General features: G+C 69.8%; 3 protein-coding genes across 7 annotated transcripts; 2 read left to right on the plus strand and 1 right to left on the minus strand.

Moving 5' to 3' along the window:
* Positions 1 to 2,466: 2,466 nt before the first annotated feature.
* GPR142 (G protein-coupled receptor 142) lies at positions 2,467 to 6,356 on the plus strand. The gene is made up of 3 exons (XM_074847177.1): positions 2,467 to 2,546; positions 4,149 to 4,304; positions 4,762 to 6,356. Exons 2-3 carry the CDS (start codon positions 4,169 to 4,171, stop codon positions 5,625 to 5,627), a joined length of 1,002 nt encoding a protein of 333 aa, XP_074703278.1. The 5' UTR covers positions 2,467 to 2,546; positions 4,149 to 4,168; the 3' UTR covers positions 5,628 to 6,356.
* A 493-nt stretch (positions 6,357 to 6,849) lies between these two features.
* On the plus strand, positions 6,850 to 13,798 carry GPRC5C (G protein-coupled receptor class C group 5 member C). Of its 5 annotated transcripts, none has more exons than XM_074847174.1 (5): positions 6,850 to 7,565; positions 10,665 to 11,724; positions 12,339 to 12,433; positions 12,666 to 12,812; positions 13,019 to 13,798. In XM_074847174.1, exons 2-5 carry the CDS (start codon positions 10,707 to 10,709, stop codon positions 13,049 to 13,051), a joined length of 1,293 nt encoding a protein of 430 aa, XP_074703275.1. In that variant the 5' UTR covers positions 6,850 to 7,565; positions 10,665 to 10,706; the 3' UTR covers positions 13,052 to 13,798. The 5 variants fall into 5 exon arrangements, with proteins under 5 accessions (XP_074703275.1, XP_074703272.1, XP_074703276.1 ...); XM_074847171.1 differs by lacking the exon at positions 6,850 to 7,565 and adding an exon at positions 7,572 to 7,987; XM_074847175.1 differs by lacking the exon at positions 6,850 to 7,565 and adding an exon at positions 9,068 to 9,090.
* Positions 13,799 to 15,485: 1,687 nt separating this feature from the next.
* Positions 15,486 to 18,585, minus strand: CCDC137 (coiled-coil domain containing 137). The gene is made up of 6 exons (XM_074847315.1): positions 18,414 to 18,585; positions 18,012 to 18,142; positions 17,634 to 17,838; positions 17,223 to 17,305; positions 17,012 to 17,091; positions 15,486 to 15,923 (listed from the first exon to the last, which is right to left on the minus strand). The coding sequence occupies exons 1-6, from the start codon at positions 18,554 to 18,556 to the stop codon at positions 15,705 to 15,707; spliced, it is 861 nt and encodes a 286-aa protein (XP_074703416.1). The 5' UTR covers positions 18,557 to 18,585; the 3' UTR covers positions 15,486 to 15,704.
* Between the last annotated feature and the right edge of the window lie 84 nt (positions 18,586 to 18,669).

Below are 18,669 nucleotides of genomic sequence, written 5' to 3' on the forward strand. Positions count from 1 at the left end.
GCTCTTGGGGGGCTTCACAGTGGGGCTGGGGTGGTGTTTACCCCCCCCCTCTCCATGCAGCCCCTGGTGCCAGGGCTCTTGGGGGGCTAGGGGTGGGGCTGGGTGTCCCCACCCTGTTGCAGGACACAGGCACCCCTTGGTGTGGGGGCGAGCAGCCCCAGCGAGCGGGGTGGGAGCAGGGGGTGTCTGCACCCCACTTTTGGCCCCAGTGGTACTGTGGGGTCCCCACGGGGGGGATCTGACCCCCAGCCGGGGGGGTCTGACCCCCACAAACAGCAGCAGCCCAGCTCACACGGGCACGGCAGCCCCTCACCCACCACCCAGGCCCCCCATGAAGGTGTTGGGGGGCTGCTGTGCCGGGTGAGACCCCCCCCCCACCCCACAGCTCGGTGCTCCCCCGGGTGACCCTGCGCAAGGTCACCTCTGGGTGCAGGAGCGCCAGGGCCCCCCATCTCCTGGGGACACCGCCGGGGAGATGCTGTGACCTTCAGCACGTGGCAGTGCCGGAGCCGCGTGGGGGGATATTAAACCACTCCCGGTTATCGAGTATCTGTCCGGGCTGATGGGATTAGCGCCGGTGCCTGCGGTATTATTGCAGCTTTGTGCCGAGCGGGGTGACAACGTGGCGTGGCCGGTGCTTGTTTCACACCCTGCTCCCTCCCCAGCACCCACGGTGGGGGGGACACCAGCCATGTCCAGTGCTGCTGGCACCCCGCGGCGGGAGGGGACGTCGTGCCGTGGCCAGTGGGACGGGGAGCGAGCGGTTCACGGGGCGAAGCGGCCGTCGGTGCGTGCGGTGGGGTAGGACGGTGGCGGGGTGGTGGGCACGGGGGGGTTCAGCTGGGTGGGGGGGTGCTCAGCCCTTGCCCTGGCTCTGGCACAGTGCTGCCCGGTGCTGCCGCTGTGGCCAGGGGGGGTGGTTTGTGCCGGCGAAGGCTTCTGAGGACACGTTTGCTTTGGGGTCGCGTGGGAGCAAAGATGGGGCCACGGAGCCGAGGAGCCCCGAGCGCAGCCGTGGCCCGGGAGGGCGAGCGAGGGGCCCGGGCTTGGGGTCTCCAGACACTGATCGTGGGCAGATGTTGCCGCAGCTCCCCAGGGAGGGCGGCGATCGCCCATCTGGCCCTGACAAGCCACCCGGCCATCACGAGCCGCGTTCCCGGGGCTCCCTGGCCCCTCACAGGGACAGGTGGGCGATGCCACTCGTGGCGTGGGGCCGGGGCTCGAGCTCCACAGCCCCGTGGGGCAGGGGAGCCCCAAGAGCGCGGTGCAAGCAGAGGGGGGATGAGGGCCCCCCCACGCTGTGGCACAGCCCGTTACTACCTCACCGTATCCACCGCTGCCTCATTGAACCACCCTGCAAAAACCAACAGCTTGCCAGGAGCGTGCCGGCACGGTGCCAGCCCAGGGACCCCCGCGTCCCCCGCCGGGGTGGCACAGGCTGTGGGACATGGCAGGGACACACGGGGAGACCGTGGGGCCAGGGCTGGGGGTCACCAGGTGACAAGGCAACAGGGACATGGAGAGAGCAGCTGCGCCGGCTCCGGTAATTGCGGCTGAGGCGGCGGAGGGTTGGCTCACCATAGCGACCCGTGCCAGGCGGGAGCATCGCCCGCGTGTGCTGGGGGGGCACCGGGGGGGGGGGGGCGGGAGTCGGGGGTGGCCCCGGGGACAGGCAGGGGACATCAGCCTTCCCACCCTTCCCTGTGCTGCTGGGGAAACTGAGGCACGGGCAGGTTTTTCCCTCCAGGGTTGTGCCGGGAGGTACCCGGGCACAGAGCGAAGCCCCGCAGGGACAGGCGGGCGCACACGGGTGCACACATGCGCACACTCATGTGCACACTCGTGTGCACGCTCACACATGCGCACACGCACACCCGCTCCCCCAAGGCCCTGGAAGTTGCTGGGGACCCTGTGCCAGCCCCCAGCACCTCACCAGGTCCCTGCCTGTCCCCCCCCCGCCACTTCTGCCCATCCCAACGCACCTCGGGGTCCGCAGCAAACCCAGAAATTGGGGCTCCAGCACCCAAAGGAGGGGGGCTGGGGGTCGGGGTGCAGGAATGATGCACCCACCTTGGTCACACAGGCCTTTGGGTACAACAGGGGGGCCCTGCCTGTCCCCAGGCACCTGAACCGCCAGCCCTACTGCTCTGGGGTGGGGACGAGCTGTGTCACGGTCACTCAGGGCTGGCACAGCCCCCCCCAGGTGACCCCATCCCTGGCCCCCGCAGGAGCAGCGAGGCCTGGGGACGTCCTCCTGCCCCGCTAGCCCAGCCCGCGGCTCTGCCCACCCCGCTCTCCCTCCGCCCCGCCGCGGGCGCGGGAGGGGACACGGCCACTGACAGGGACACGGACACCGGTGGGGACACAGCCACCAGCAAGGACACGGCCACCGGTGGGGATACGGACACTGGCGGGGACACGGCCACCAGCAAGGACACGGCCACCGGTGGGGACACAGACACCAGTGGGGACACGGACACTGGTGGCTCTCTGGGCCCAGGGACGGTGGCACCGCACGCCGGGTGGGTGGCACAGGGACCACCGAGGTGAGAGTCCGTCTCTGGGGAGCGGGGCCCCGGGAAGGGGGGAGGGGGTAAAAGGGGGGACTAGGTCGGACCCAGACACCCCCCCGCAAAGCAAAGGGGGTCAGGGCTGGGAAAGGGTTAACGCGCTCCCGCCAGCTGCAGCTCGATGCCCCAGCGCCCTGGGGGACGTGAAGGGCCGGGACTTGCCCCTCCTTATTAGCCAGATCTAATTAGCAGTTAATTGGCATCCTCCTGCGCATCTCTCCCCCCCGCCCCCCCCGGGGTCTGCTTCCTCCTCCCCCCACGGAAGCGGGATCCCTGTTGCCAGCCCAGCCCGGCGCAGCGGCCAAAGCCCCCCCCGGGCCCCCCCACCGCGGGCACTGCTGGTGGGGGCAGATTCATCGCGGGGGGTGCCCGGAACGGGAGCACCGGCGGGGGGAGAAGTGTGTGTGTGTGTGTGTGTGTGTGTGTGTCCCGTCCCCGGAGCCATCGGGGGTCACCGACGACTGGGACTGGGCCAGTTTGGGTTCCCTGTTGGGCCAGGGTCGGAGCGGTGCCCAGTACCGCCCCCCCCCCGGGCTCAGGACCCCCCCTACACCTCGCAACACCCCCCCCTCGGGTTGGAGATTCCCTGCGCACCCCCCAGGCTCAGGACCCCCCTCCCCAGCACTGTCCCTGGGCTCAGGACCCCCCCAGGGCTCAGGACCCCCCCCCGCACCCCCCCGGCTGAAGATCCACCCCCGGACCCCCTCCCCGCGCTCAGGACACCCCCCACCCCATCACTAAGGTTGGGGGGGGTTTGGTGGTCGCGGTCCCCCTCGGAAGATGCTAATGGAGGGGGTGGAACCACAGATTCTGACCAATCAGAACGCAGCGCTCAGTTTTAGCCTCCCGATGCCTGGGGAACGCCTCTCTGATTGGCTGAAGACTGGTTCCCTTTAGCCAATAGGAGCGCAGAGCTCGGCAGGGGGGCGGTGCCGCCCGGGTTTATGAATGGTGGGACTGATCCGGGCGCGGGGCGCGGGGGCGCGGGGCGCGGGGCGCGGGGCGCGGGGCGCGGGGCGCGGGGCGCGGGGCGCGGGGCGCGGGGCGCGGGGCGCGGGGCGCGGGGCGCGGGGCGCGGGGCGCGGGGCGCGGGGCGCGGGAGCTGGCAAAGGAGCCGGCGGGCAGCCTGGAGGTGGCCAACCCCCCCCGTTGGCACCGCTGGGACCCCCCCTTCGCACCTCTGTGTCCCCCGGGGGTATCACCCAGGCCGGGAGCTGGACCCTCACCCCGCTGGGAGCCCCCAAGAACATGGTGTTTTAATCTGTTGGGTTTTTTTTCAAAATGATAAATAGGGCTGGGGGGGGGGAATAAACCGGGAGCTTCTCCGGTAGTGGGGTCACCCTCCATTGTGGGGACGGGGACCGTCACCCCAGTGTCCCCACGGGGGCTGGATCGTGGGTCCCTCATCCTGCAGCTCTAAAACGTCCCATCGCGGGCACACGCGGCGGCAAACCCAGGGCAACCGCCCCCGTGGGAGCCAACCCGCTCCCAGCCCCCTGTGCCATGTCCCGGCTGAGCCCCCCCTGCACCCCCCAGGTGCCACCGGGGTCCCCTGACACTCCCTGTCTCCCCTCGCAGCCGGTCCGTGGCGGGAGGCGATGGTCCCGGTGCCCAACGGCACGGCCGCGGTGTGGGCCGGCGAGGCGGCACGGCCGGAGCTGGAGCGGTCGCCCTGCATGGTCGGCATCTTCCCCATCGTGTATTACAGCGTCCTGCTGGGGCTGGGGCTGCCAGGTGAGGGCTCTGGGCTATGGGGGGGGCTACCCAGGGATGGGGGGGGCAACACCCATCCTGCCTCATCTGAGCTACGCGCCCTCAACCCAGCCTGTGCCCTCGGCTGCCAGCAGAACCCCGTCTTTTGGGGATACCGGCGCTTTTTGGGGATGGGGAGAAGACTCTTCAAGGGTGGGGGAAACCACCCTGCTCCCCACGGCCCCCCCCTGCGGCCTCGGGGCCGGCCCCAGCTGCAGTGCCCAGCCCCACGTGGCAGGTGCCGCAGCAGCAGGGACAGATGGTATTTGCGTTGCTTGGGCTGACACGCGGAAGAGATTAATCAGCTCAGCAAATCTCCAGCGCACCGTGAGATTTATAACTCCCCACCCCAGCTGGGGCCTGGGGCTGCTCACCCTGCAGGGTCCTGGGTGCTTTGGGGCCCCCGCTCCAGGGTCTCACATCGCTCCCCTCCTTCCAGTGAACGTCCTGACCGCCGTGGCCCTGTCCCGCCTGGCCACAAGGACCAAGAAATCCTCGTACTGGTACCTGCTGGCCCTGACCACCTCCGACATCCTCAGCCAGGTCTTCATCATTTTTGTGGGCTTCATCCTGCAGACGGCCATCCTGGCCCGGGCGGTGCCCAGCGCCTTCATCCACACTGTCAACGTGCTGGAGTTCACGGCCAACCACGCCTCCATCTGGGTCACCGTCCTGCTGACCGTGGACCGTTACGTGGCCCTGTGCCACCCGCTGCGGTACCGCGCCGTCTCCTACCCCCGGCGCACCCGCAAGATCATCGCAGCCATCTTCGCCGTGGCGCTGGCCACGGGCATCCCTTTCTACTGGTGGCTGGACGTGTGGCGTGATGCCGACCCCCCCACCGCCCTGGACATGGTGCTCAAGTGGGTTCACTGCGTCACTATCTACTTCTTGCCCTGCAGCATCTTCCTGGCCACCAACTCCATCATCATCCTCAAGCTGAAGCGGCGGAAGCGCTCGGGGGGCAGCCAACCCCGCCTGAGCAAGACCACGGCCCTTCTCTTGGCCGTCACCACCGTCTTCGTCGTGCTCTGGGCTCCCCGGACCATTGTCATGATCTGCCACCTCTACGTGGCCTCGGTCAAGAGGGACTGGCGCGTGCACTTGGCCTTGGACATCGCCAACATGGTGGCCATGCTCAACACCACCCTCAACTTCTTCCTCTACTGCTTTGTCAGCCAGACCTTCCGCCGCGCCGTGGGCGAGGTGCTCCGGGCCCACCTCCGGCACGGCCCCCGCCCCGGCAGCACCCGCTTCCCGGCGGCCCTGAAGCCTCTGGAGCTGCTGGCCGGCACAGCCCTCTGAGCCGGTGCTCGGCCGGGGGTCCCGGGGCTCACCCAGCCCCCTGCACCCCACCGGGACCCGGTGAGACCCTGCCCTGGGGACGCTGCCCCCCCCACGATGGCCGCTTCTCCGCGGCGCTGGGGGTTCCCGCGGGTGCTGGTGCCCGGCCGACTCGTTGCGCTTCTTTGGGGACCTCGGGCTGCCCTGTCTGGTGTCAGCACCCCCTTACACCCCAGGGACCCCTGTCCGTGCTCATCCCCTCGGGTCACGCAGCATTCAACCCCCCCAGGAAGCAGCCGTGGGGCAGCCAGGACGTGCCCCCTCCATGGCAGGAGCTGCCGCCTGCCCCACGTGTGCCCCCCTGGGTTGGGCTTCTCTCCAGCCCCACGGCTGGGGGGTTCAGGGGGCTCCCACGGCCACGCTCTCAGCTGCTCTCCTGCACCGAACCGACGCACCGAAGGTCCCGGGGGCCCCAGCGGTCCCGGCTGTCCCGTGGTAGGGGGGTGACGGGTGCAGGTGAGCTCCTGCGGGTCCCGGCAAGGCCGCGGTGCCCGCTGGGTGCCGGCGGGACGGTTCTTCCTCCATAAACCACCACGCTGAGACCAAAACTCTGCCTGGGTCCAGCTCCCTGCCAGCGGCTGGGACTGGGGTCCCCCTGCACACCCCGGTGCTCCTGCCCTGGCAGCCGGGGGGTGCGGGGAGGGAGAATCCACAGGGTCCGGTGTCCCCAGGCTGCGGGGCACGGGCACCCCGGGCGCACCCCAGCTCCAGGCTCTGCAGGAACCAGCCCCCCCCCCACACACACACACACCCCCCGTTATTCACCCAGAGCCACCCCGCAAAGCTGCGGCACCCCGGGCGCACCCCAGCATCTCCCACCAGCTGCAAGGTAGGGGGTTCAATATGCCCCCCCCTGCCTTCCCCGCCTCGAGTGCACCCAGCCCTCCCAGTTACACCAGTGCCAAGCCCTGCTGTGCCAGCCTGCCTGTCCCCAGCTGCCACCAGAGGGCAGGGACGGGACACCCTGCAGAGCTGGCACCCCCAGCCCCCCACACCAGCCCTGCCCATCCCGCTCCCCACCCGAATTCCCCTGTAAGGCCCTTGGCGTAACCGCCCCCCCCCCCCCCCCCCCCCCCAGACAGACCAGCCTTTCCGCTCTAATTCCCCAGAGACCGAGGTGGGGGGGGTGTTCCCGGGGGGATTTGGGGTGTCCCAGGCACTAAGACCTTCCTGCCCACCCCACCGAGCCATGCCCAGCACTGGGGTGCAATGAGGTGCAGCGTTTCCCCCCTGGATGACCCCTGAATCCCCCCCCCCCCGCCTCTCCCCGAGGACGTGGGGCTGCCCAGCACCAGCGCGTGCCAGCGCAGGATCCGGCTCTGCCCGTTTTCCCGGTGCCGGGGTTGAAGCCGGCCGTGGCGGCGCGGGTGGTACCTGGGAGGTGCTCGCTCCATTAATTCCGGCATGTGAGGAGAGCAGGACTGGGAAGAGATTAGATATTAACCGGGCCAGCGCCTCCCACCCGCGGGCAACCATCCCTGGGGGCTTCCAGGGCCGGATCCCACCCCGGGGCCCTTCGCCAGGGCTGGAGGGGCCACGGGCAAGGGGGGCTCGGCTGGCAAGGGCAGCGTTTGGCAGGCGCTGCGGCCCCGCTCGCGGCAGGCTGGGGCTACCGCCGGCCCCCCCTCGCTTATTTACTTGGAGAGGGAGGTGGAAATGTGCTGACCGCGTCCGCCGAGGGGCTCCGGTCTGGGCAAAACCGGCTCCGGTGGAAAACAGCTCCCCAGCCCCAGGCCTGAGCGGCGGCAGCGGGGAGGGCGAGCGGGGCACCCCCGGCTCCAGGTCCGGCTGTCGCCGTGTCGAGGCGAGCCGCCGCGGAGCCGGGGCTCAGTCGGCCGTGCCAGCCGTGCCAGCCGTGCCAGCCACGCCGACGCCCGGCCCTGCGGCTCCCTCGGAAAGGTAAGCCTGGAAAAAATGTGCCCGGCGTGCCGATGTTTTCGGAGGGAGCCTGGCCTGGGTCCCGCTGCCGTGCCGAGCTGCGTCCCAGCCCTTCACTGAGGCTGCTGCGCCGGAGGAACCGGCTCTGCCCGTGGTCCCCAGCCCAGCCGGGGCACCGGGGAACCGGGGCCGGGCTCTGCCCTCACCGAAAAGGCCACATGCCCGGCACCGACTGCCCCGGCACATGGCCACAGGAGGGGACCGAGGGCAACCAGTCCCTCGCAGCCCACGGTTGGTCGCTGCAAGGCAGCTGGCACGTGGTGGCATCACACCCCACCCACGCCGTGGCCGCCTCCCTGGTGGGGTGTTTGTGTAGGACCTACAAAAACCCCAGGGGTGCGCAGCAAAGGCTGGAAAGCCAGGAAAGTCCCCACAGGAAAGGGGTAGGAAATCACCTACCGTGGCGGGGGGGGCGGGGGGAAACACGAGGGTGAAAACTGTGGGGCAGCCTCGGCGGGATGGATGCCCGCCAGTGGCCCCACGGCGAGCCGGGGGGGGGGTCGCGGGGGGCCGGTGCTGAGTCAGCAGGCGGGAAACCCGCCGGCCCCGTGCGGCGGAAGGAAGCAGCCGGCAGGAAGCCGCGTGCAGCGCGGCCTCTCCGCGGCTCGGGCCGGGGTCAGCGCCGGCGCGGGGGTGACCGGGGCAGCCGGTTCTGATTATCCAAGGCTGAGCCTTTGCCGGAGCGTCCTGCGAGGCTGAACCCCGGACTCCCAGGGGAAACTGAGGCACAGGAGGCCACCGCAGAGCCCCTGGGCCCGTGGCACCCTGCCTCGGCGCCCGGGCGAGAGCACACGCGTGCGCACGTGCCCCGGCAGGGAGGGACGATCCTCCCCCAAAGGCTGTTCTGAAGCCAAACGCTTTTTAGGAAGAAGAAGGGCAGGAGGGTGGGTGGCCCCAGCGCCGGAGGGACGGCGGCAGCGGGTGCAGCACCCAGCCCAGCCACGCCGTCGCCTTCCCGCGGGTGCTGCCAGCTCCGGCTCTGCCGCCCTTTCTCTTCGGATTGTTTTTATCCCGGCCCGGGGTTGGGGGAGGATCCGCCGGAGGCGCGTTGAACTTTCGGCTGCATCCTTCACCCTCTTGCTTCACCCTCCCAAAATAGCAGCGTCTGCCCGGAAACCGGGTCCCCCGGGGCACCCCGAGGCTCTGGGGGCTCGTCCCCAGCCCCAGGCCCCAGGGATGACTGCGGGGTGCCCACGCCCAGCTCCAGGGCACACGGCCACCCTCGCCGGGACAGGGACCACCGGGCCCCATCGGTTGCCCCCAGCCGGGGCCACCCTGGGCCCCCTCGCTGAAAAGGGCTTTTCTGGGGCCCTGCTGCCCTGCCAAGGGCTCCGGCTTTAGCCGTCAGCTGACATTCCTCCGGGAGGCCCCTCCGGGCCTGCGCCTCGGGGCTGCCCGGCGGGAGCCGCTGTACCCTGACACGCCGGAGCCCCCCGCTCCTGGCTCCCACCCAGGAGCCCACCCACCGGCCCGCTACCAAGAGGAGGTCGGTGCAAGGCCCCGTGGGGGGTGATGCTGCCCCAGCACAGCCCCCCTACTCCGTCCCCCACGGTCGCCCCGAGCTCACCGGGCTGACCCAGCTCTTCTGGGCTGAGACCCCACAGACTCATTCCACTGATGGCCAGGTGGGCTCCCGTGCCGATCCTCACCCCGCTCCACCGCCCCCCCGCCCCATCCCGGTCTCTGACCCCCGTTCCCGCACGCACCCCCCCGACACCCCCCCCCCCCCAGCCCCCTGTGCCCCCGGGGCAGGTACCCCCCGCCCGGTGCGGGACCCCGGCCCCGCTCGGTCCCGCGGTAGCGGGGCAGGTCCTGGCCGGCCCCGGGCGCGCTCCCGGGGCAGAGCCGCACCTCGGGGAGGGGCCGGGGCCGGGCAGGCGCGTACGGTGCGGCGGGACCGGGGCTCGCCCGCCGGCACGGCACGGCACGGCACGGAGCGAGGGGGGCGGCCGGGTACCGGAGCCGGTGAGCGGGGCTGGGGCGGGGGGGGGACACCGGGAACCGTAACGGCAACGGGTCGGGAGCCGGGACCCGGCCGCCCCCGCGGGCTCCCCTGGCTGGAGAGTTGGGGGCGGCTCTGGGCAAGTTTGGGGTCCGGTACCGGTCGGGAGGGCCGGGGAACAGGGCCGGGGGTGCGGGGAGGTGCGTGGGGACCGGGCCGGGGGTGCGGGGGAACCGGGCCGGAGCCCCCCGGGGAGGGGCGGGGAAGGGGGGGGGCGGCCGGGCCGGGCGCGGTGCAGCCGGTAGGACCCGCGGTGGGGGGGGGGCGGGCTCGGTGCCAGCGCGGTGCCCGGGGGGTCCCTGTCCCCATCCCGGAGCCGCAGCCCCGGGGGTGGGTCGGGGGCTGCCCGGGCTTCGGGGGAGCGGGGAGGGGGGGGTGTCCCGCTCCCACCTGGGGTCACCTTGCCGGGTCCTGCCGGCTGCCCCCCCAGCAGTGGGGCTGCAGCTTCCTCAGTGCCTCCTCTTCCCCGTGCGCTCCCCGGGGGGGCAGGAGTGGGGACAGGGACCCCCCCGTGCCATGGCCGTGCCGTGCCGTGCCAGGCTGCGGCTGCCTGCGTGCCAGCGGCCGGCAGCACCGGACACGGGACCTGCGCTGGGTCGGTGCCCGGAGCTGGAGGGGGGAAGTGGGACAGGAGAAGTGGAAAGGGGAACGCGCTGGCACGCAGGGACAAGCCGAGGGGACAACCCTGTCCCCGGGTGTCACCCCTGCCATCCACCCCGGGCCCGCAGTCAGTGCTCCTGGCACCGGAGGAAGGGATTGGCACAGCCCCGGAGCCAGCCGCGCTCCGAGAAATCCCACATCAGGAGGGAGCGTGTGGGGCACAGAGGGGCTGAGCCCCCCCCGGCCTCCAGGCACGGAGCTACCGGGGGGACGCGTGGCTGCCCGGTCCCATCTGGGGCTGCTTTGGGCCGCGCTGGGGTGGACTCGGCTGTGCCGGCACGGACGGGGCTCACCGGGACACCCTCGGGCGGGTGGGATCCCCAACCGGGGTGCTCCGAGCCCCGGAGCTGAGCCACGGCCCCGCTCCCCCCGTTCCTAACACCCTCTCTGTCCCGCAGGCTCCCTGGACGGCCCGCTCGGCGCCCGCACCGCGGTGCAGGATGGGTGCTGCGGCGGTGCCGCCGGTGGCCGCCGGCGTGCTGCTGGCCCTGCTCCCCGTGGCCGGCGGGCAGAGCACCCCTCCCTCCGGCTGCGGCAAGGACCTCTCCTCCCTCTACTACAACCTCTGCGACGTCTCGGCGGCCTGGGGCATCGTGCTGGAGGCCGTGGCCAGCCTCGGTGTGGTGACCAGCTTTGTGCTCACCATCGTCCTGGTGGCCAGCCTGCCCTTCGTGCAGGACCCCCAGAAGAAAAGCCTGGTGGCCACACAGGTTTTCTTTCTTCTGGGCACCTTCGGGCTCTTCTGCCTGACGTTTGACTTCATCGTGGGGCCGGATTTCTCCACCTGCACCTCCCGCCGCTTCCTCTTCGGCGTCCTCTTCGGCATCTGCTTCTCCTGCCTGCTGGCGCACGCCGTGGCCCTCAACTTCTTGGCGCGGAAGAACCGGGGCCCACGGGGCTGGGTGACGCTGGCGGTGGCCCTGCTCCTCGCCTTGGTGGAGGTCATCATCAACGCCGAGTGGCTCATCATCACGGTGGCGCGGCGGGAGGGCGGCTCGCCGGACCCTTGCCAGCTGGCGGACGCTGACTTCGTCATGGCGCTCATCTACGTCATGTTCCTGCTGGTGGCCGCCTTCGGCACTGCCTGGCCCGTCCTCTGCGGCCGCTACGGCCGCTGGCACAAGCACAGCGCCTTCATCCTGGCCACCACCGGCCTCTCCGTGGCCATCTGGGTGGCATGGACGGCCATGTACCTCTACGGGAACCAGCGGGCAGGCGAGAAGCCCGGCTGGGATGACCCCACGTTGGCCATCGCGCTGGTGTCCAACGCCTGCGCCTTCCTCCTCCTCTACGTCATCCCCGAGGTGACACACGTGACGCGGCAGGGCCCCGAGCAGGCCTTCGAGGACGACATCTACCCCACGCGCGGGGTGGGCTACGAGACCATCCTCAAGGAGCAGAAGTCGCAGAGCATGTTTGTGGAGAACAAAGCCTTCTCCATGGACGAGCCCTCCTTCGGTAGGCACTGGGGCTCCCCCGGGGACCCTCTTGCCCCACGGCGGGGCTGGCGGCGGGCACCGGGGGCTGGCGACGAGACGTCTGGTCGCGACCCGCCCGGGATTGACTCTTGCTGTTGTTGTGGCTCCTAAAAACTCGCTGGGCTGGGTCTACCAGTTTGGGCTGAGCTCAGCGGTGGCAGGGGTGCTCCCTCCCCGGCGTGGGGTGCCCACGGCTCCTGGCCCTCCGCCCCGGGGAACCGCTCCACCACGTTTCTTCCTAATAGGGGAAGCGTTGCCACCGCGGTGGCCCTCGTGAGACCCTACAATAACACGGGGCGGTGTCAGCTGCCTCGATGGGGACCGAAGGTGGCTGCACCCACGGGGCAGGGTGGGTGCTCCCGAGCGGCACCCACACCACCTTCCCCACAGACCCTACAATAACAAACCCCGGCCGGGCCGGGGCTGTGCCGGGAGCACAGGTGATGCAAACTCCGGGGGACACCCCTGGGAAAGGCGCAGAGCAGCCAGCTGCTGAGTCAGCTCATTAAGCTAACGAGGACTGGCTCCCCAGTGGGGTGAGGGTGGCTCTGAGAGCACCCCCCCTCCTCTCTTCAGTGTCCTGTCTCTTTACAGCCAAGAAGCCGGTGTCCCCGTACAGCGGCTACAACGGGCAACTGCTGACCAGTGTCTACCAGCCCACCGAGATGGCTCTGATGCACAAGGGGCCGGTAAGTGTGACGCCGCGCAGCACCGATGGCCAGCTGGGCTCTGCGGAGGTGGCCACATCCTGGCCGGTGGACGGGCTGTCAACCAGAGATGGGGGCTATGATGTGGGGCAGCTCGGGGGGGGGCTCCACAGCCCCCACATCCCAAGAATTGCTGCAACAGGGTGCTGGAGGGGGGTCACCCCGCGGGATTGGGGGTGCTCCTGGTGCAGCTCCCCCCTCCTCTCCCCCGCAGAGCGACAGTCCCTACGACGTGATCCTGCCCCGCGCCTCCACCTCCAGCCCGGCGGCCGGCAGCGCCAGCTCCACGCTGCGAGCCGAGGACGCCTTCGCGGCGCAGGCCCGGCACGCCGGCGCCCAGCGGGACGGCAGGAGCTGCCAGGTGGGTTAATGTGCAACGCGGCGGGCGGGGGAGCGGGCACTGCGGTCCAGCCCGCGGCCGGGGGCAAAGTCTGTCCCTGCCCCAGCGTCTCCCGTGGGAGAGCAGCGGCAGGGATGGCTCTGCCCCGCACCCCAGCGTGGCCGCACCCCCCCGCCGGTGCCAAGGTCGTGCCACGCCACGCCACGGCCGTCCCGCTCTGCCCACAGGTGCAGTCCCCATACGGCAGGAACCGGTGGTGAAGCCCCCGCCGTGGCACGGGTCCCGTGGCGCCGGCACAGCCGCGGCCCCGCCGTCCCGCTCCCGAGGTCTCACCGAGCCTCCTCCTGCCCCACCACATACGTCCCACCCCGGCCGGTGGCCGGAGCCGGTTCCTGCGCGGGGGATGCCCGGACACGGTGCCGGAGCCAGCGCTCCTGCCTGCCCGTCCCACCTGGCCACGGCACCCGCAAGCTGCCAGCTCTGCCCGGAGGACCCCCGCATCGCTGCTGCTGTCCCTGCCGCAAGGACCGGCTCCCACAGGGCCACCCCGAGTTGTCCCCTCGCTGCCTTCGTGACGCACAGACACCCCGTGTCATCCCCCCCCAACCCCCCAGGCCAGGGACCATCCGTCACCGAGCCCCCCGGTTCCACGCTGACCCTCGCCAGCCCCAGGGACGTCGCAGACCCCAAGCTGACACCGTCCCGCTGCAGGGCACGAGGTGACACGAAGCTCCCCCCAGCTCTGGCTCCTGCTGTGCCTCAGTTTCCCTGTTGCTGGGGAACAGGGTGGGGGGGCTGCTCAGGGTCCAGGGGATCAGTGCCTTGCTGGGGCTGGGCACACGGCCCCCCCGCGGCTCCGCCGCCTTCTTGGTGCCTTCCCCCCTCGGGGATCCCTCCTGGGGAGCAGGGAGGGAGCTGGGCCCCTCGCCCTCCTCGTGGCTTTCTCTGTTGTTTTCCCTCTTCCCCCTTTTTTTCAGGTCAGCCCCAATAAAGGTGGTTTTTTCCTACGCGGGGCTGTAGCAGGCGACCCATGATGGGGAGGGGGCACCCAGCCACCCCACCGGCTGCTCCCCCACCCCCTGACCCCTCCGCAGCCACAGGCTACCACAGTGCCGGTGGGCTCAGCCTCACGTCCCCCATCCTGGGGGGCAACAGGGAGCAAGGGGGAGTCAGGGCAGGGTCCTCAGCATCCCCCAGCCCCCCCACGGCAGTACAGGCCGGGGCCAGGAGCACAGATGGAGCCGCCGGGCCGGGAGCCGGCAGCTTTGGCAGGACGGGCAGCACCGGACCGGCTGCCCGTGGGCAGATGGGCTGCCTGGCGGGAAACGGCGCGGAGGACGTGCCAAGGTCGGGGGTGGTTTCTCCTGCTCAGATTGCCTTTCCCCTCCACAGTGATTTCTCTGGCCCGGGCAGGAAGCCTGCGGCTGCGGCCAACAGTGCCATGAATTATTCAGGGCCTGAAATGGCTCCGTGGGGGCAGGCGGGTGACCTGGTCTCCTTGAGCCAGAGCCGGGCAGGCGGCGGTGGGGCTGCCCACGGCTGCAGGCGCGAGGGCCGGGCGCAGCCACGGTGTCCCCACGAGCAAGAGTTTGGCAAACGCCATGTCCTGGCCATGCCCTCGCCACCGGGGACGCGGCAGGGCAGGCGCAGCCCCCCCCAAAAGGCCGGGGACGGCCGCAGGACCGGGCTGTTTGCAGCAAGAGCCGGCCGTGCCCCCTCCGCGGGGCTGCGCTGCGTCACCCGTGTTTACCTGACGCCAGCGGGGACATCTCCAAGCAGCACCAGGCACTCAAAGTCCCCAGGGCTGGCGTCACCGCGGCAATGCCCTCCTCCCTGCTGCTGGCACGGCACGGTGGGGCCCCCACCGTGTGCCCCCCACCCCCAAAAGCGCGTCCACCTGCAAACCTGGCGCCAGCCACGGCCTTCCTGGCGTGCAAGGAAGGAGGTGACAGCCGCAGGGACAGCAGAGTCACCCGAAAAAAAAGGAGTAAAAACCTCTGTCCCCAGTCAGCTCTGGCAGGGGACACCGGAGCTGCCGCTGGCTCCGCTCCCCGCGCGTGGCCCCAGCCCCTCCGGAAGCCCAAAATCCCACCGGCTGCCGGCAGCGCCAGGGCCGGCCCCGCTCCAACAGGCAACGCTTTGTGCCGCCGAACAGCCCTGCCTTTGTCCTGCACAGGTGAAGCCACCACAGCAGCCCCACGGGCAAACACAGGCTGGGCTAGGCCAATGGTAGCCCCCCAAATCCCTCCTCTGGGAGCTGGGGGGCTGCTGGCCCAGGAAGGAGGGGGTGTGCCAGGTCTGGATCGCGTGGTTCAGCCCAGTGTCGGTGTGGGGGGCTGTGGCAGCGAGGGCACCGCGGGCACCACGCCCTGGGAGATCTGGCAGGGCCGTGGGCTGGGGGGTGACGCTGAGGGCAGGGGACTAAGGGCTCACGCAACGTCCCCGAGTGGCAACGACAAAGTGACACCGAGCAGGTGAGTTCCTGTGGGACGCTCCACGTCCTTGGGGCGCAACTTTCCTCTAAGTGGGATCACGGCCAGGCGCCGGGGTCTCCCCCGAGGGTCCTGCCCCCCCCCAAACAGAGCCCTGCCGGGTCCAGTGCCCAGCGAGGGACGGTGACAACGTGCTGCGGACCAGGACTGCCATCTGCCGGCACGGCCACCGCGCAGGAAGGACACCGGGGAGGCCCCGACGTGCTCACGCCATCAGCGCTCAACGGCATTTTTACTACAAACAGGTCCGTGGCACCGCGGGGGTCCCAGCTGAGGGGTGCCCCGAGCTGAGGAGGGGCTCAGCAATGGCAAAGCAGCGTCAAGACAACTGTCCCTCTCGAGTCCCAGGGTCCCGTGCTGCCTGCACGCTGCCTGCGCAGCCTCGGTGGGACCAGGGAGGCCCAGCTTGCCCAGGCTGGGCTCAGCGTGGTGGGACCCTGCGTCCAGGCTGGGCACTGCCCCGCGCCGCCTCGCGCTGCTGCTGTTTGCGCCTCTGGATGTCCCTGTAGGCCTGGATGACGCGCGCCCGCTCCTCCTCCACGATGCGTCGACGAGCCATCGACGCCGGCGCTGCCGGGGACACGGGGGACGCCTGGCTCCGGCCTAGGCGAGATGTCAGGAGCAGCTGCTTCTGTCCAGCCTGCAGGCAGAGACGGGACAGGTCAGGGAGGATGAAAAAACAGGACATGGCTCTGAGGCTGAGGCCACTGCTGCCCTTCCAAGCTCCGTTTCCAGCCCAAGGGAGGTGAAACGACCCGGGTCCAGCCCAGACCTGTGCGTATGAGGGGATCGAGTGCCCCCTCAGTGAGTCTGCAGACAACACCCAGTTGGGTGGGAGTGTTGATCGGCTCGAGGGTAGGGAGGCTCCACAGAGAGATCTGGCCAGGCTGGAGCGATGGGCTGAGGCCAACTGGGGGAGTTTCAACAAGGCCAAATGCCAGATTCTACACTTGGGCCACAACAACCCCCAGCAGCGCTCCAGGCCTGGGGAGGAGTGGCTGGAGAGCTGCCAGTCAGAGAGGGACCTGGGGGGGATTGGTAATGAGCCAGCAGTGTGCCCAGGTGGCCAAGAAGGCCAATGGCATCCTGGCTTGTATCAGCACTAGCGTGGCCAGCAGGGACAGGGAAGGGATCTGACCCCTGGGCTCGGCACTGGTGAGGCCACCCCTCGATTCCTGGGTTCAGTTTTGGGCCCCTCACCCCAAAAAGGCCATTGAATGACTCGAGCGTGTCCAGAGAAGGGCAACGGAGCTGGTGCAGGGTCTGGAGCACAGGTCTGATGGGGAGCGGCTGAGGGAACTGGGGGGGTTTAGTCTGGAGAAGAGGAGGCTGAGGGGAGACCTCCTGGCCCTCTGCAACTCCCTGAAAGGAGGGTGCAGAGAGGGGGGATGAGTCTCTTGAACCAAGGAACCAGCGCCAGGACAAGAGGGAATGGCCTCAAGCTGTGCCAGGGCAGGGTCAGACTGGCTCTTAGGAAGGATTTCTTTGCAGAAGGGGTTGTTGGGCGTTGGAATGGGCTGCCCAGGGCAGGGGGGGAGTCCCCATCCCTGGAGGGGTTGAAGAGTCAGGTTGACCCAGCGCTGAGGGATCTGGTGGAGTTGGGAACGGTCAGTGTGAGGTTCATGGTTGGACTGGAGAATCTTCAAGATCTTTTCTAACCCAGATGATTCTGGGATTCTACCCAAGGGCACGGCTGAGGGGTGGGAGGCATTGCCCCCCACAACTCACCTGCTCTGCAGGGCCCCGGCCCCTGGGCCGTGAGGTGATGGTGGGTGGCTGCGTAACCACTTCACCGAACGCCACCGTGTCTAGGAGAGAGAAGCAGGCACCAGCGTCAGGCAGGAGCTCCCCCGAGACACCCCATCCCAGCTCACCCCCAAATCTCCACATGCTGCTGGGGCAGGGGGTTGCTCCAGCCACCCCCCTGTGCCAGACTCACCTTGGAACAGGCTCTTCTCCAGCATGGCCTCTTTCTTCTCCTCCTTCTTCTTCCGAGCTTTTTCCAGCTTCTTATTCTGAAACCTGAAGAGCTGTGTTATGGGCAGGGCTCATAACAGGAGCAACAAGCAAGTCCCAACCCCATGGGATCCCTCCAATACCTGGAGCCCCCCAGCTCTCCCCCCAGCTCCAGCCCTGCAGGAGAGTGAAGCAGGTCTGTGGCTCTGGTCCCATAGATTCAGCCCGGCGGCGATGAAGCCCACAGCCCTCCACCTGCACCCCAAGTCGTGGCCGGGTGCCGGATCTACACTGCAGCACCGGCAACGCACCCACCACGTGCCCAGAGCCGGGTGGGAGCACACGCCCGGGTTGACCCAGCCCGGCCCCGCAGCCGCGGTGGCTTTGCTCTCACTCTTTCTTCCTCTTGGATTTCTCTGGTGCCTGCTTCTCAGGCTCCCGCTGCAGCTGGTTCTTGGTGAGGAAGAGCAGGCGCTGCACCTCCTGCTCCATGCGGCAGACGTAGGAACGCTCCGATTCCCCCTTCCCCCTCTTGAACTTGGGCACGGGGATGTCTCCTTGGGCCTTGGGGCCCTGGGACTTGGGCTGCTGCTTCTTCTCTAGGAGAGACGGGTGACATTACTGCAGCAGTGACAATCTGGGGGTCCCTCCCGCTGGCAGGGGTGGGCAAGGACATCGCTGGGGGGGAGCAGGATGCCCCAATGCAGGATCTGGCCGTGGGCTCCTCAGCCAGGCCCTGGGCACCCCGGCTCGGGCCAGCTCCGTGTCCCACCTGCCGCGCGCTTCTTCCCGGGGTTGGGGCACTTCATGGCCTCCCGGCTCCTGATGAGCTCCCGCAGGCGGAAGGGGATCTCCTGCTCGTCGGGGTGTTTGGGCTTCATGTTGTCCACCTTCCGCTCCTTCCTGGGAGAGAACGAACGTGGTGTGAGGCCTGGCCTGAGCACCGGGGACCCGGGCACGGCGGCAGCGGGATACCGGAGCCCCTGGGCCTGGAGAGGCACCAGCGGCCCCGGTGGGACACCGGGATCTGTACACAGGGGGATATCGGGATCCAGCTCCCAGAAACGGGGACCCCGCCAGAGCCCACCCGCGCCCCGAGACCCCCGCGTGGGCCCAGGCCCCAAACCGGCAGCCAGCCAGGCCCGATCGCGACCGGGATCCCGCGGGCACTGACCTGCCGCGGCGCGGGGCGGCCGGTCCCCGCCCCGGTGCCGGTCGCTGCCCCGATCTCTGTCCCGGTGCCGGTCGCTGTCCCGATCCCTGTCCCTGTCCCTGTCCCTGTCCCCGGCCCGGTCCCGGCCCCGGCCCCCGGCCCATGGCTCCGCCGCTCCCCACGTTGCCGCCACTTCCGCCTTCCCCCGCCGGCCCCGCCCCCTGTTTCCTATTGGTTCCACGCTGCCGCCACACCCTCATCAGCAGGCCGCGCCGAG

The sequence above is a fragment of the Strix aluco genome, chromosome 21, assembly GCF_031877795.1.
Source record: "Strix aluco isolate bStrAlu1 chromosome 21, bStrAlu1.hap1, whole genome shotgun sequence".
Classification (NCBI taxonomy): Eukaryota; Metazoa; Chordata; class Aves; order Strigiformes; family Strigidae; genus Strix; species Strix aluco.

Coding starts and splice junctions, on each gene's coding strand:
- GPR142 (XM_074847177.1), top strand. CDS start 4,169: ATGGTCCCGGTGCCCAACGGCACGGCCGCGGTGTGGGCCGGCGAGGCG. Junction 4,305..4,761: donor GCTGGGGCTGGGGCTGCCAG/GTGAGGGCTCTG, acceptor CCCTCCTTCCAG/TGAACGTCCTGACCGCCGTG.
- GPRC5C (XM_074847171.1), top strand. CDS start 7,598: ATGTTTTCGGAGGGAGCCTGGCCTGGGTCCCGCTGCCGTGCCGAGCTG. Junction 12,434..12,665: donor CTCTGATGCACAAGGGGCCG/GTAAGTGTGACG, acceptor TCTCCCCCGCAG/AGCGACAGTCCCTACGACGT. Junction 12,813..13,018: donor GGGACGGCAGGAGCTGCCAG/GTGGGTTAATGT, acceptor CTCTGCCCACAG/GTGCAGTCCCCATACGGCAG.
- CCDC137 (XM_074847315.1), bottom strand. CDS start 18,556: ATGGGCCGGGGGCCGGGGCCGGGACCGGGCCGGGGACAGGGACAGGGA. Junction 17,839..18,011: donor CGGGAAGAAGCGCGCGGCAG/GTGGGACACGGA, acceptor CGTCTCTCCTAG/AGAAGAAGCAGCAGCCCAAG. Junction 17,306..17,633: donor AAATCCAAGAGGAAGAAAGA/GTGAGAGCAAAG, acceptor ACAGCTCTTCAG/GTTTCAGAATAAGAAGCTGG.